This window comes from Carlito syrichta, unplaced genomic scaffold, assembly GCF_000164805.1.
Source record: "Carlito syrichta isolate Samal-C Ts95f unplaced genomic scaffold, Tarsius_syrichta-2.0.1 Scaffold301761, whole genome shotgun sequence".
NCBI lineage: Eukaryota > Metazoa > Chordata > Mammalia > Primates > Tarsiidae > Carlito > Carlito syrichta.
The window spans coordinates 299,437-315,564 of record NW_007245857.1 but is presented as its reverse complement, the minus strand read 5'-3'; the positions used below and the strand labels follow the sequence as shown (position 1 = coordinate 315,564).

Genomic DNA, 16,128 nt, shown 5'->3' with positions numbered 1-16,128 from the left:
GGAAAGAGGCAGGTTGTTTGTGCCCTGACTGCTGTCTTCCTTGCCCACTGGACTGTGAAGGCAGGGACCCCTTCTGGGCAGGAGTTGCGTCTCTGACGTGTGGCTAGAGCAGGGGTTCCTCCCATGTGTGCCGGGACGTCAGGTGCTGATCAGCAGCTCTGTCAGAGTTGGTTTCACAAGGCACCAGTTGAACATTCAGGCCTTTCCAGGAAGGAGCAGGATGGGTGCTCCCAGCAGGGTTTGGTGGAGTTTCCAGTACTGGTTTGCAGAGTCACTAAAGGATGTTTGTGCCCACCACCTTTTCAGACCTGGTTGATGCTCTAGTCGAGACCTAAGGAAGCACAGTTGATGGTGCAGCTGGGCTGAGGGGTGGGGACGGGGACTACATGGGGTGAATGGTGATCCTCCCATCAGCTCGTTCTCTTCCCTGGACAGTGGGTGCAGACACCTTCATGGAAGCTTGCTGTGCAGACGGACACCGGATGGCCACTCAGCAGAAGGACTGCTCGCTGCCATATGCCTCGGAATCCAAAGAATGCAGGTATGTTTGCCAGTGGCCACCGTCTTACCAGAACAATGTACCTTTAGAGGAAAGCAGGGGAGGGAAGCATAGTGTATGCCAGACCCCCAGGGAGATCTGCCCAGGCTGTGGGTGGTGTGGTGGGTGACCCCTGCCTCCCACCATCAGCTGCTCTCTCCTCTGTACACCCATGGGTCTCGGCCCACCCTCCCTGCCCCACCCTATGATTGTTGGGGTATCTGTCCCTTTCACTGAGCTGGAAACAAGAACTGTGTTTGCAGCTGCCCTATCACAGCTGGGCAGCAGTGGGTAAGTCAGTTTCCTCCTAAGAAAAGGGGATGGTTGTAGAGTGCAGAGGCGGTCATATGACTGGAAGTGCTTTGCAAATGGAAATATGGACCGCCCGCACACCCCGAAAGCGCTAATGAACCAGGCCCAGAGGGAAGAGTTCCACAACCAGTTGTTGGCCCTATGCAGTAGCCAACATCTGGATTGACGGTTTTTAGTCTTCTCTCCCTAAATGGACTTCAGTTTCCTGACATTATGGGGACAATGTAAGCTTAGAATAATAATGCAAATAGGTAATGTTGGTCATCATAAAAATAATAGTAAAAATCCAACCTGGCGTAGTGGCTCGCGCCTGTAATACCAGCAATTTTGGGAGCCTGAGGTGGGAGAATTGCTTGAGCCCAGGAGTTCAAGACCAGCCTGGGCAACATAGTGAGACCTCATCTGTACACACACACACACACACACACACACACACAAATACACACAATTAGCTGGGCATGGTGGTGTGTGCCTATTGTCCCAGCTATTCAAAAGCCTGAGGTAAAAGGATCGTCAGAGTCCAGAAGGTCAAGCCTGCAGTAAGCCATGATCATGCCACTGCACTCCAGCCTGGATGGCAGAGTGAGACCCCCAACTCAAAAGAAAAGAAAAGAAAAAGTAAAATTCCTGGCAGACCCGTATGGAGCACCTACTTTGTGCCAAGCATTTGACATGCATTATGTCATGTAACCTTATTATGAATCCCATTTTATAGATGAGGAAATTGGGCTTTCCCTGGTGCCCAGCTGGTAAATGAGTCGGTGAGGATCTGAACCCTGAGCACATGTCAATGAGGCGGAGTCTGAAAGCATCCAGCCTTTGGCAGCCATTTGTCTTCTCTGCCTTTAGTCCACGTCTTAGAGACTCTGACAGTTGGAGCCATGGGGTGCGGGTGGAAAGCCGTCATGGAAAGAATGTGCAGGGATGTCTCATTCTCCTCTTCACCTACATTTGCATTGGTGTTGGCGGTGATCACAGACTGCTGCCTGCCAGCTATGACGGAGGACATAAATCCTGACTGAGGAATTTCTTGAAAAGTCAAAAGCATTATAGACCAAACAAAAGGGAGAGAAAGCAAGAAAATCATACAGTTTGGACTGCCTGGAAGACCACGCAGTCAGGATTTATGGGGCATCCAATGAGTGTGAACTGTGATCCTGGCTCGTGGCATAGCGCTGGAGATGTCGGACAGTCCCTGGTAATTCTGCAGTGAGGCTGGGCATTCAGTGCCAGGCATTCTGTTTACAGCCTGCTCCAAAGAGAGCTAGCCTGGCTCCTGGAAGGACAAGGGCTGGGTAGATGGACCATCCTGGGCTGGATTTCCGGCTGGGTGACCTCAGCCAGCTTGCAACCTCAGTAAAACAGGACCCATGATATTTCCGTTTCAGGACTGTTATAATGATCACAGATGACATATGAAACCAGCACCACAAAGCCAAACAGTGGGAGTATATTAGGCTGCCATAACAAAGTACTACAGACTGGGCAGCTTCAACAACAGACATTTATTTCCTAACAGTCTTGGAGGCCAGAAGTCCAGGATCAAGGTGTCGGGAGAGTTGGTTCCTCCTGAGACCACTCTCCCTGGTGTGTGGATAGCTGCCTGTACTCTGTGTCTTCACATGGGTGGCCCTCTGTGTGTCTGTGTCTATCTCCTCTTCTTATAAGGACACCAGTTTTATTGAATTAGGGCCCACCCTAGTGACCTCATTTACCTTAATTTCCTCTGTAAAGGCCCTATCTCCAAATAGAGTCACACTCTGAGGTACTGAGTTAGGACTTCAAAAGATGGATTTTGCGGGGAGGGGGAACAATTCATCCCCTAACAGGGAGCCACTGTTGTAAAATCAAAGACTTCAAAAGTGGGTCAGCAGCCAGTCAAGCCTCTCCATGTACAGATGGAGAAACTGAGGCCACAGATTCAGCAGCTCTCTGGGCCCTGCTTGTGATCTTGGATTTTAGTTACATGTATACATTTTACTAAATGTATTACTGACTTCTATTCACCGATGTTTTTGCTAAGTTTTAGAATTATCTCTAATCTCTGATGGGTCCTAGAGTACACAGAAAATACCCTCTTATCTGTGCAGCGGACATTTGTTTTATGATCTGCAGTCTGCCAGGGGTAAATTTTAAAGATGCATTAAGAGATTCCCTGAAATGTAGGAAATATCATCAGAATGGCCCAGAGGGAGTTTATTCTCTCTTTGCGGGAGGCAAGGATGCAGGTCCTAGGTCTCGTGGAGCCTCGACTTGTTTCTGGTGGTGCTTACATCCTTACGGGAGGCCTAAGGACATTCTGGCTGGTTGGATAGTGTACCTTTATCCCAGTATCTCCACAACATGTTATTGAATGCCAAGGATACCACTCAAGGGTCACCAAATGTGAATGACTGGCCTTTTGTTTCACTGAGACCCTGGGAGGTCAGTTTGTTCATCCCAGTGGGCACACAGGCCAGGACCCGAAAACCTGTCTGAGACCGCTTAGTGAGTTAGCCACTGAGCTGTCTGGTTCTAACAGTACCAGTGTCCTGTGGCCCTGGGTGCTGTCTGCTGCCCTCCATCCCTGCCCTTTGCCCTATTCACATTGACATCTGAACCTCATATAATCTGCAGATCAGAGGCGGAACCTGGGCTCTTGGGTTCATGGTGAGACAGAGCTCACCCAAGAGTTCAACATGCAGGCATTGATGCCGCTGTGGGGGATTCTCAGGTGACCAAGACTCCACCCCCCGAGCCCTGTGTCACTTGGAGCTCCACAATCAGAGCTCAGTGCTAGGGGAGGCAAGGGTTGTGTGTGGGGGGCATGGCCAACAGTTCAGTTGTGTTGATATAGGGATTCTCTAATGAATTTGGTACGTAGTATCTTTTTTTTGAATTGGGTCTCACTCTGTTGCCCGGGCTAGAGTGCAGTGGCACTATCATGGCTCACTGCAGCCTCAACCTTCTGGGTTCAGGCATTCCTTCCGCCTCAGCCTCCTGAGTAGCTGGGACCATTGGTGTGTGCCACCAAGCCTAGCTAGTTTTTTTATTTTTTTGTAGAGATGAGGTCTCGCCATGCTGCCCAGACTGGTCTTGATCTCCTGGGCTCAAGCCATTTTCCTACCCTGGCCTCCCAAGGCATAGTATCATTTTTAATGAAGGCAGGCAAGAGAGAGAGCTGATTAGAAATTAAATTCTATTTCCAAGAATCCTCTTACTAGTAATATTTAAAGGGGGCGAGAAATGGAGAACATCGCCCACTTGGTTACGCCATTGCTTTAGCATCATGTTTCCTCTTTGAAGTGGCATTCTGTGAGGCTCATTTGTTGAAGTAAAATTCTCAGTTTGGGTTCACGCAGCAAGCCTTTGCTGACTCCCGATGCTCAGGAAGAAGCAGATGAAATAACATGGCCAGGAGAGCCCCAGACCAGCCCTCCTGGGCAGGAGTTGAAAGTAGGGGGTTCTGAGGGTTCTGTGAAGCCCAAAGAAACAGGGGGAGGGGTTTGGCTCCCCTGGGCATGTGAGAGACTCAGAGAGGACTGGAGGGAGGAGCCAACCTCTCTACAACCAGGGCTCTAGCCAAGCAAGGGCAAAGCGACTTGAACCTTCAATAGGGACACATTTGGGGTAGTCAGGACCTGCCTGCCCTGATGCTTCCTGATGCATGCATCATTTTGACCCCAAAGGGTCTCAGTTCCTTAGCATTCAGAACTAAATCCACCTCAAACCTGGGGTAAGATCAAACCCACGAATGCTTCAGTGTCTTTTGGAGGAATTTGGAGACACTCCGAGTCAAAACCCAAGGCAGATTCCAACTGGATGTTCAGTCCAGCGCTCCTCTGGACCCCTCTGTTTATTGGTTTCACAGCTATTATTGAGGGCCTGCTAGGGGCCAGGCACTGTTCTGGGTGAATGTGGGTAAGTCAGTGGGCAAACAGAAAAGGTCCCCTAGCTTCGTCAGGTGGCATTCTGCAGGGGATGCAGCCAAAAAATTAAATAATAAATAAATTGTATGGTTTGTAAGAAGGTAACATGCGCCGTCAGGGAGAAAAAAAAAACAAATAGGGGCTTCTAGTCAGGGAGAGGCTGTTGGGGACAGCCTCTCTGAGAAGGGGCATTTGAGCCAGGACCCAGAGGAGGCCAGAGAGTGAGCCGTGTGGAATGTGGGAAGAGTGTTCCAGGCAGAGGGAACAGCCAGCATAGAGGCCTAAAGGAGAGACTGTGCAGTCATCACAGGGCAGCAACAAGGGGGCCAGGGTAGCTGGAGTGGGTTGAGCGAGGGTGGGGCTAGGTGGGAAGACACAAGGTTTGAGGGCTTCTAGGATGGCCAAGGGGGGCGTGAGGGCCATTTTGTTTTGTTTATTTGAGTCGAGGTCTCACTGTGTTGTCCAGGATGGAGTACAGTGTCATGATCACAGTTCACTGTGACTTTCTGGGCTCAGGTGATCCTTCTGCCTCAACCTCCTGAGTAGCTGGGACTACAGGCATGCACCACCATGCTCGGCTAAGTTTTTGACTTTTGTATAGACGGGGGCTCACTAAGTTGCTCGAACAAGTCAAAGGGGGATCATTTAAGAGACGGACTTTGAGTGAGACGAGAGACCTGTGGGAGGTTCGAACAGAGATGAGTGGGTGAAAGAGACTCTGTGTGGAGGAGAGATCGAAGGAGGTGGAAGCAGCTGCTAAGGGACTGACTGGCTGCCTTGACGATCCCGGGTGGAGAGGTCAGTGGTTTGGGTGGTGGCAGGGAAGGTGGCGAAACATAGGCAGATTGAGGACGGGACTTGAAGGCAGATCACCAGGTTGTGTTACTATTTGGACGTTGAGTGGTGGTTGGGGTTTTGCTCTGAGCAGCTGGACAGATGGGGATGCCTGGACCAGAAGGGGTGGCGTGGGAGAGAGGGTTGTGGGTGCTGGGAGAGCAGAGTCAGGTTCTCCCAAGTGGAGACCTGAGTGGTTGGTTGGGGACCTGATCAGGAGTGCAGGGAAGAGGTTGGGTCAGAAGAGAAGCAGGGTGCTGTCAGCATGGAGATGGCATTTAAAGGTGGGATGCTACCTCACACAGAAACAAAGATCAGAATATCACATGTTCTCACTCATATAATGGACCTTGAACATCCAATGTAATACTATAAGAAAATGACTGACGGTACTGGGAAACTATGGGGGGGAGGGGGAGGGGATTAACAGTAGCAAATATCTGTCTGGGGCTGGGAAAACACCTCTTATCAACAGGGTGTCTGAATGAAACGTAATTGTACACCTAACCCTTAACTGTACCCCACAAAACTATAATAAAAATACTGATTAATTATTAAAAAAAAAAAAAAAAATGTGGGATGCTGATGAGGCCAACAGAGGGTGAATGTGAGACAGGAACGAGTGAGCCCGAGGCAGCTGGGCACCCTGGGCTGCCTAGGATACTTGGTTGTTTCTGCTTTTTTGACTATTGTATATAATACTGCTATGAACATGGGTGTACAAATATCTGTCTGAGACCCTGCCTTTAGTTCTTCTGGATATATACCCAGAAGTGGAATTTCTGGATCATGTGATCATTCTATTTTTAATTTGTTGAGGAACTGTCTTCCATAGCATCTGCACCAATTTATATTCCCACCAGCGATGCACAAGGGTTCCAATTTCTCCACATCCTTTCCCACACTTGGTATTTTCTGTTAGCCAATATTTTTTGCCTGGATGGGTGCATGTGTGTCTGGTTCCTCTCTCTGGTAATTTAGAGCAATGCCTGTTATTTGCAAATCCACCGAAAGCATGGTTGACATGTGTAAGAGCCCGGTATAGACAAATCCATCAGAGCCCAAGGACAGTTCTGGAGACACACAGGAAGCAGGGTGCAGACCTCCAAGTCCCCCAAAAGAGGGGTGAAGGAAGGGCAGGCTGGGGGCGGCTGTCCATGTACAGAGGCAGCCTGACTGGCAGCACAGGGAGGTGCAGGTTGGGCGGCTCTTCCTGCCCTTGCTGGCTTTGGCCGAAGCTGGGGTTATTTCGGGTCTGGTTGGGAGCCACCTGTGACACACACTTCCTGCTCGGTCGCCTGCAGGGTCAGCCCGTGCCCTGAGCTGTCACAGCCCCACGACTGTGTTTAAGGTAGGATTCCGGGAGGTCATGGCCCTCCTGCTATACAAGCCCTTGGTTTCTGAGAGCCTTTCCCCAGGGCCTGGCAGGACTGGAAGGTGTGGGCACCACGGCCTAGCCATCATCACCAGCATCCCTCACTCTGCAGCCTGGGGCTAGTACCTCACAAAACTCTCTGGAGCTGTTTTCTTGAGCCTGGAAAATGGGGATGAGCATGGAGAATTTAACTTGATAAAAGGATGAGAGGGTCTGGCTCTGAGTCAGCAGCCAGCTGGCTTTTGTTTTTCAAATGGGTGGAGACATTCTGTGGGTGAGGCTCCCAACTCAGAGGGGTGAATCGGCCACTCCAATGGCCGAACTGGGTCTCCTGACTCTGACCCCCAGACTCTTCATGTGGTTTTGTTTGTTGTTGAGTCAGTGTCTCACTCTGTTGTCCAGGCTGGAGTGCAGTGGCAGGATCACAGCTCACTGCAGTCTTGACCTCTTGGGCTCAAGCGATCCTCCCACCTCAGCCTCTGAGTAGCTTAGACTATAGGTGAGCACCACTGTGCCCAGCTAACTTTTTGATTTTTTGTAGAGATGAAGTCTCGCTATGTTGCCTAGGCTGGTCTCAAACTCCTGGACTCAAGCAATCCTTCTGCCTCAGCCTCCCAAAGTGCTGGGATTATAGGCACAAGCCACTGCACCTGGCCTGCACTCAGTGTTTCTAACTAAACACTTATTGAGCACCTTCTATATACCAGACATTGTGTGTGTTTCTCTGTGTGTCTATGAGAGCAGAGGAGGGGATGCCCAAAGATGAGAGAGCCCCCATCCCTGAGGGACTCTTGCTCCTGGACCCTGTGTGCTGGTGGGAGGCCCCTCACATGCAGAGTTCTGACCCAGCCCACCCCCCCCACCCGCAGGATGGTCCGGGAGCAGTGCTGCCACAACCAGCTGGAGGAGCTGCACTGTGCCACAGGCATCAACCTAGCCAACGAGCAGGACAGCTGTGCCATGTCCCAAGGTGACAACTCCAGCCTGGAGGCCATGTTTGTGAAGGTGAGGACTGGACACTGTAAGGGACCTCTGCCCTCTCCTGCTAGCCAGCGGACCCAGGCCCCTCTCAGCTGAGCAGCCCTGTCCTTTGACACCTCCCACCCCAGCTGACCTTTCCTTTTAAGCAGCAGGGGCTGCCCAGCCTGGGAGGGAGGTGGACAACCTAAGTGTTCCTTCTCCTCCAGTCTGGTCAGTAAACTCTGGAGGACACCTGGAACCCAGCCCTACACTGCGGAATTAGGGTGAAGTGAGCTGGCCTTGCCCTGAGGACCACCTGTCCCTAGGCTTTAGGCAGAATGCAGGGGACATCTGGGGTCTTCAGAATCTTTCTCAGTTCAGAGCAGGCACCCCACCCCACCCAGGAGGGCCTCAAGTTTCTCTGCTCCCATTCTTGTGCCATTTTGGGGCACTCCTAGGACCCCAGGCCCAGGCAGGTCCCTCGGGGCCACTATGGCCGTAGAAGACCTGCATCTTTGCCTGGGGTGGAGAAGTGCCTGGTAGCATTCCTAGTCTGAACACTATGAGGAAACTTAAGGTGTCCAGGCCATCCCTCCCTTACCACCCACTGAGGAAGAAAAACAAGCCTGGTCAGGAGGGCCCAGAACCAAAAATGGGCCTTGACCAAGTCCTTTGCTAACACCATAAACCTCTGATAAACTCCATAACCACCTTAAAGGAGGAAACTGAAATTCAGAAAGGCCCATACTCCAAAATGGCCTGTCAACAGTCATGTCAGGGATCTAGAGGGAGTCCTGCACCAAAGGTAAGCTCTGAATAAATGGTGTAATCCCCTTCCCCGGGCACTCCTAGGACCCCAGGTCCAGGCAGGTTTCTCAGGGCCACCATGGCTGTGGAAGGTCTGCATCTTTGCCTGGGGTAGAGAAGTGCCTGGTTGCATTCCTGGTCTGAACACCATGAGGAAACTTAAGGTGTCTAGGCGTCCCTCCCTTACCACCCACTGAGGAAGAAAAACAAGCCTGGTCAGGAGGAGCTCAGGCCAGGAGAAACTCGGGTTTGGCAACATTCGCCTGGTCAGCTGGGCTTCCGTTAGAGGTGCCAGATGACGACAGTGTGTTCCCTGGAAGAAGCTTTCCCATTCCTAGTTAGGAAAGCTGTGGAGGAATTTCAAGGAGCAAGAGTCTGAATGAAGTCTGGATTCCAGGAAGGGTGTGTGGACTCCTTTTGGGGGATTTCTCTCTCCACCACAGATTGGGCCGTGGAGGGAGACTCCACGTGGAAGAATTGAGGGTCCCGAGCCACCTGGCCTGCGTGGGCTTTCACAGGGGGAGGCTGTGAAGTGTATCCAGTGACTGACCCCTGGGCAGGGCTGGGGCCCAGCTGCTGCTGTCTACCTGGCAGACAGCTGTGCCCGTGTCCCCAGACTTGAGGGGAAAAGGGGGATGTGGAAAAAAGCATGGAACATTCTAACAGATCACTTTGGCAGATGAGTGGTTTGTGTTTCTGGGGAAGATTATCATACCTCAAAAGGTTGGTAAGGTAACCAATGCTCCCTGAATGTTCTGGTCACAGAGGGGGTTAGAGTAAGTAGCCTGGAAGACCTGTCACCCTCCACAGGCGTGAAGGCAGAGTCCCACGTCCCTGGCTCCTGCTGGAGGCTTTCTGGCTAGTTCTGTGTCTTCTTAGGATACCCGCGTATCAGGGGTGGGAAGAGGAGGAAGGTGCAAGGCCCTTTAAGGTTCCTTTCAAAGCCAGAACCTAGAAGATTCAGGGGGCCTCAGCTTGCTTTGGTATTTACTGCCCACATTTAGAAGTGGTATCTAAGTCAGACATGAGTCATCGCTGTCCTGGGTGCATGGACGAGGCGATCAGAGAGGTGTCCCCTGAGCACGCTCATGGGCCCTGCTGGGCCGTCTGTCCCACTCTTCCATCTGGAGTCTCCACCTGTGTTTGCAGAGGTGCTGCCACTGCTGTCTGCTAGGGAGGGCGGCCCAGGTCCAGGGTCAGAGCTGCGAGTACAGCCTCATGGTCGGCTACCAGTGTGGACTGGTCTTCCGGGCGTGCTGCGTCAAGGGCCAGGAGACTGCAGATTTTGCCCCTGGGGACGTCGGGGACCTCCAAGAAACAGGTAATTTCCTCCTCCCTTCCCTTAGAGAGAGGGGGAGAGTGACTGATTGGTCTTTAAGGAATTGGCTCACATGGTTGTGGATGCTGGCAAGTCCAAAAGCTACAGGATAGTTGGCAGGCTAGAGACCAGGGAAGGAATGATGTTGCAGCTGAATTCCTAGCAGAATTCCCTCTTTCTTAGGGAGGTCAGCCTTTTCTCTTAAGGCCTTCAACTTATTGGGTGAGACCCACCCACATTATCGGCTTTACTCAAAATCCACTGATTTAAAATTTAGTCTAGCCTAAAGTTTCTCCACAGTAACATCTAGATTAGTGTTTAATTGACTATCTGGGTACCATTAGCCAAGCTGACACATCAGGTTAACCATCACCACACAGCCATCAAGAAGAACAAAACCATGTCCTTTGAAGCAATACGGATGCAGCTGGAGACCATCATTCTAAGTGAACTATAACAGAAACAAAAAACTAAATACTGTGTGTTCTCACGTATAAGTGGGCCCTAAACACTAGACATGCAGGCACAAAGGCAGAAACATCAGATGCTGGGTACTGCTAAAGGAGGGAGGGGGGATAAGGCGCATACAACCACCATGTTTATTACTGGGGGAGGGGGAGGGCTCGCTACAAGCCTAAATCTCGCCTTTACACAATTTGCCTATGTAGCAAATCCTCACATATCCCTTACAACTCTAAAATAATTTTTTTTAAAAAGGCCAGGTGCAGTGGCTCACGCCTGTAATCCCAGCACTTTGGGTAGCCGAGGTGAGAGGATTGCCTGAGCCCAGGGGTTCAAGACCAGCCTGGGCAACTTGGTGAGCCCTCGTCTCTACAGTAAATCAAAAAATTATCTGGGTGTGATAGAGTACACTTGTAGTTCTGGCTACTTGGAAGGCTGAGGTGGAAAGATTGCCTGAGCCCAGCAGGTCGATGCTGGAGTGGCTGTGAGTGTGCCACTGCACTCCATGATGGAGGGAGACTCTTAACTCAAAAAAAGAAAAAAAAAATTAACCATCACGGGCAACGTGAGCAGATGTGAACATACACATTACTCTTGTCTTAACTCGGCACAGACTGAGTCCACTTGTCAGAACCATTTTATGTTTGTTACTTCATCTGAAAGCCACTATCCTGGGACCCTTGATTGGGTAAGTCTGCATTCATGTCCGGCCCTAAGTCTCCTCATCTGTGATGATTGCAGCCCTACTCCATAAAGCTGCTGGGAGGACAGAGTAGGAAAATGTAAAGTGTTGGGCGCAGCACCTGGTTCCCTAAGCATCTACCCTCACGATTTCACCCTGTCCCTCCAACAGCCCTGGGCAGCATGGGTGGCCGGTCTTGCTCTCGGTTCTCAGATGAGGATCTTATGCTCAAAGTCACATGACTGACATTCAGAGGAGGGAGAACCCTGGCCTTCCAACCGCTGGCCAGTGATGTATAGTTGGGAGGCAGGGGTGGGCATCAATAGTTAATAGCAGGCTATACTCTTTCAAATAAGAGACACTCGGCAAAGAGTCATGTGACCCCAAGGGCAGTTTCCAGAGAGCTCCCAGCTGTGTGTCCACCAGTTGTTCTTCCCCACTCTCCATTTGTCCAAAGCCTTGGGGCATGGTTCAGGAAATTTCTTGGTTGTCTAGGAATCTCTTTCACTTATGCAGTGGTTTCTTGTGCCATCTCAGAAAGAAATAATCCTGGAAAAAATGTAGGAGTCTGCCCTGCCCAAGCTTGCTGTGTGACTTTGGGCCCTTTCTCTCTTCTGTCGGAGCTTTGTTCCCCTCTGTTAAAAAAAAAAAAAAAAAAAAAAAGGAAGGTGCTAGAGGGGGTTAAAAGGGAAGAGCTCATTGACTTGTAATCTCTAAATCTGGCTGTCCATTGCTGTGACTTCACGAACCCGATGGCTTTGGGGTCCTGGGTCAAATAGACCCATCTTTTCCTTTTTGTTCTTAATTTTTAAAGTCTAGGGCCCCATGGATGCCACTGAACTGATTTCAGATGTCACAATCATCAAGGGGATTGGAACTACATTCCAGCTCCTTCCTTGGCTTTTGAAATCAGAGATGACATTTTCACATTAAACAAACCCTAACGATTCATCCCAGGAAAGGATTTGTGTCTCTGGGGAGGATTTTCACTGATTTATGTCTGAGGCGTAAGCGATCTCTGGGCTTTTCTGCGACTCCAGATGTTTTATCTCTCTCGCCTTTTATCTGCTTCAGTTCCTGCCCCAGACTCCTCAGATGCTCCCGCCTCTGGGAGGGCTTTCCCATCTTCCTCCTCACACAGTCACAGACACACCTTCCTTCCGCTGCTATCATGTCCTGCAGGCCCACTGTGTCCTGCTGAGGGGCCATGCAGAGGGTCTCCAGACCAGTACTGACCTGTGACAAATATGTTAAGTAAGAAATTGAGAGTAAGCCTTTAGAAACAAATACAAAGGTTTGATAGAGTCAGTCAGGGGACACAGTTTAGCCCACAACACTAAGCTTTTGCCGCTTGCATTGTTTCAGATTTGGAGGGTGCATCTTGGTTGATAGCAAGGCTATGACTGTGTTTGCTGAGACAGTCGAATAATTTAGGCTATATAACAGCACTCAGCATGAAGTTCATGGTTACAGACCTTTGTGCTTGTGTTCCTTTAGTTACAATTGATCTTATAGAGATTTAATAACATTTATGAGTGTAATTCTATTTTTAAAAGTATGAAATGAACACTTAGCCATTTATAAGATTTACAGATGGGCATTACTGCCTGAGAAGAGGATGTTTGGAGTTTCTTCTAAGGTAAGAGGGAACACTGCAACTGACTTGGTCTCTTCCCCCTCAGCTAAGATTTCTGAGGTGGAAGAGGAACAAGAGGACCCATACCTGAATGACCGCTGCCGAGGTGAGACCCTGGGACACCCTGGGACATCCGTGAGCCGCTGGTAGCTAATTCAATCCCAAGGAAGGTCAATGATGATATCTCATTGGAAGTTTGAGTCTCAGGGTTTGCTTCCATTCACCTTGGGAAGTGCCCTTGGCCAGGAACCACTTCCGCCCCTCCTATGGATTCTTGACCTTTCCTTTCCCATTCAGGGACTGGAGAGGGAGAGGGGCAGAGGTGGGCTTACAGAGGGGGAGTTCTGGTGAGAGCTGGTGTTAAAAATCACCCCCGTCTCCCACTGCTGGCTCCACTTGCATGTTACCTAGCTTCCCCGCTCTGAGAAGGTGACTGGGAGTCCCTCAGGGGAGGCCTTGCCTCTGTGTCCCTGGAGCCCAGCCACAATGCCATCCCCAATGGCAATACTCATTTGTCTCACAAGGGAGATGTTTGCAAAATTGAAAGAATTTAATGTAAGTAGGGCCTTGCATGCCTGTTTTTCATGTGATAAAATTTTGTGTCTCTTTTGCGGAACATTCTGGCATGTCTAGACCAGCAGGTCTGCTCTACAAGCTCATTTGTCGGCTTACCCTGTGGTTGGGGCATTAATTAGGGAGCCAGTTTAATCTCAAAATCATGTGGTCAGCTATAGCTGGCACAGGGGCCTGGGAGGGACAGGAAGGAATAGACAGAGAGCCCCCAGAAAAGCCTGGGACTCATCTCTGGGGGATGTGGGAGTATCTTCTTAGGAGAAAGTTTGCAACAGAGGAGGATGGATTAGCCAGGAAAATAATGCTGGAAGGGTCTTTTGCACAGCAGGGTGGAGACCTGACACCATGTGGAAGAGGTAGGCCCACAGCAACTGGGCACTGGTGGGTGGGGGGGGGAAGGGGAGGGACGTAGGGAAAGGCCTGAGAAGCAGGCAGGGCCCCACAGGCCCTGGGCAGCAGTTAGAAATGTATCTCAGCCGGGCTTGGTGGCTCAGCCTGTAATCCTGTGCCTTTGGGAGGGTGAGGTGAGTGGATTGCCTGAGCCCACGGGTTCGAGACCTGCCTGGGCAACTTGGTGAGACCTCATCTCTACAATAAATCAAAAATTAGCCAGGCGTGGTAGCACGTGCCTGTAGTTCCAGCTACTTGGAAGGCTGAGGCAGAAGGATCGCCGGAGCCCAGCAGGTCGAGGCTGTGGTGGCCGGGAGCAGCCACTGCACTCCAGTCTGGGCGACAGAGTGAGACTCCAACTCAAAAAAGAAAGAAAGAAAGAAATGTATCTCATAGGGTCTTTCCCAGGTTGATCTTGCTGATAAGATTTGCCCATTTTTCCTCTCTCCTTGAGAACCAGAAGAGCTTATTTCCCTCAGTCAAGATTTACAGGCAGGGATAACTAATGACCATAAGCTGAAATTTGCGCTTTGAGCCTCACTCTGGCTGCTCTATGGGAAGTGTGGGTCTTCAGGGTGATACTGGGAAGGCTCAGGGAGACCAGGTTAGAGGAGGCTGTAGCCCCAGCCAGGTGAGTGGTCCCTGGAACTGAGGCACTAGGAAAGGGCCAGTGGGGCCAGCTTGAGAGTTGCGTGGGGGTCTCACATGCGTGTTCAGGCCCTGGCCTCCTATGTGGAATGCACTCCTACAGTGTCCATGGCTGGGGCAGGGGGCAAGCTTTTCTATGCCTTGCCCCTTTCAGCTCCACTATAACCTAAAGAGGCCACCTGTACATCACCTGATTTGTCAAACAGCAGCTCCTGGGGCTGCCCAGAGCCAAACCCTGTGGGTCTCCCATGAGGGCTGTGGGTGTGCTTCAGCCCGGGGGGCCTGCCTTCCTGTGTCAGTTTGCCTGGAAGGTGTTTCCTCTAACCTAGTCCAAACAGAGCTAGAAAACCCCTGCAAGGTATCTGGTATTCACCCAGCCTAGCTCACACTTGCTCTGATTCCAGGTGGCGGGCCTTGTAAGCAGCAGTGCCGTGACACAGGAGATGAGGTGGTCTGCTCATGCTTCGTGGGCTACCAGCTGCTGCCCGATGGTGTCTCCTGTGAAGGTAAATGTCTATGGGTCTGGCTGCCAGCAGGACCGGCAGGTTACCATGCACAGAGGCCTGTGCTTGAGGTCTCAGCAGGGCCTGCCTTCCTCAACCCTGGCCCTATTCACAGGTGGACAAGAGCCCAGGACTGCTTTTCTGATACTCCCTGGAGCTGGCATATGGTGGCCCCCATCTAAGGCTCTCCTCCAGGAGAATATCAACACTGGGTTTGGGAGGGAGAACTGAATTTAGGGTCTAACCAGGCTCCAGATCCAGGATCTGCTGAGTAGCCTTGGGCATATCCCTCAGCCTCCTTATGTGTGAGATGAGGGAGATGAGGAAGATGCCGGTCCCCTCATGGGGTTCTTGAGGACCACATAACTTTAGTCCAGGCCCAGCACTTACTCAGAAAGAGCAACAGACCTGAGACTTAACAGGGGGAGAGAAATCACTGCTTTTGATTGGGTGATGAATCACCCCATTGGGTGATAGGGTGATTGGCGGACTCACTCAGTTTGAGTGGGTGATTCAATGGGTGCAGGAAACCACTTCCATGGTGGCTTTTGGCACATTGCTTCTGAGAAAGCATGAGCATCCGTTTGTTCCTCTTGTTATTCCTGCGTGGCCTTGCTCTCTCCTAGATATCAATGAATGCATCACGGGCGCCCACGCTTGCCGGCTTGGAGAGTCCTGCATCAATACAGTGGGCTCTTTCCGCTGCCAGCGGGACAGCAGCTGCGGGACTGGCTATGAGCTCACAGAGGACAATAACTGCAAAGGTACAGCATACTCTGAGTCTAAAAACCTCCTTTCCCTGGGTAGATACAGAGCAGGTGGGGGGGAAGGTGCCCTCGGGCTCCAGGCTCTGGGCTCTGGGGTACTGCGCCCCCACGTGGCTGCCTGGACGCTTGCCTGCTCATCTGCAGGAGGGAGGTGGTTTTACCTGCTTGACCGATATGGGGAGTGTGTGGACAGAGGGGATGGAGTGTGATAGGGCTGACAGTAACATTCAGAATGTTTAAAAAGTTGACATTAGTGCTGGTAGTTCTGCTCTTAAGAAAGACTTACCTTCTTACAGTGCTGAGTTAATTATGGCAAATTTGGATTTCTGAAAGGCTCAGTGCATGATCAGTTAAAAACAAGACCAGGGTGAATTTCAGGTGCTCACATGTGCTGTCTAAAAAAAAAAAAAAAAAA

The 16,128-nt window shown here is 50.9% G+C and overlaps 1 protein-coding gene across 2 annotated transcripts in view; it reads left to right on the top strand.

Moving 5' to 3' along the window:
• The first annotated feature begins 377 nt into the window (after positions 1-377).
• Positions 378-16,128, top strand: part of FBLN1 (fibulin 1) — a 73,123-nt gene continuing 57,372 nt past the window's right edge. For both annotated transcript variants that reach the window (XM_021710965.1, XM_008055167.2), the window contains exons 1-6: positions 378-541; positions 7,837-7,972; positions 9,884-10,055; positions 12,879-12,938; positions 14,848-14,949; positions 15,573-15,710. In XM_021710965.1, coding sequence (XP_021566640.1) covers positions 396-541; positions 7,837-7,972; positions 9,884-10,055; positions 12,879-12,938; positions 14,848-14,949; positions 15,573-15,710 — 754 coding nt within the window. In that variant the 5' untranslated portion in view covers positions 378-395. The remainder of the gene's footprint in view (positions 542-7,836; positions 7,973-9,883; positions 10,056-12,878; positions 12,939-14,847; positions 14,950-15,572; positions 15,711-16,128) is intronic.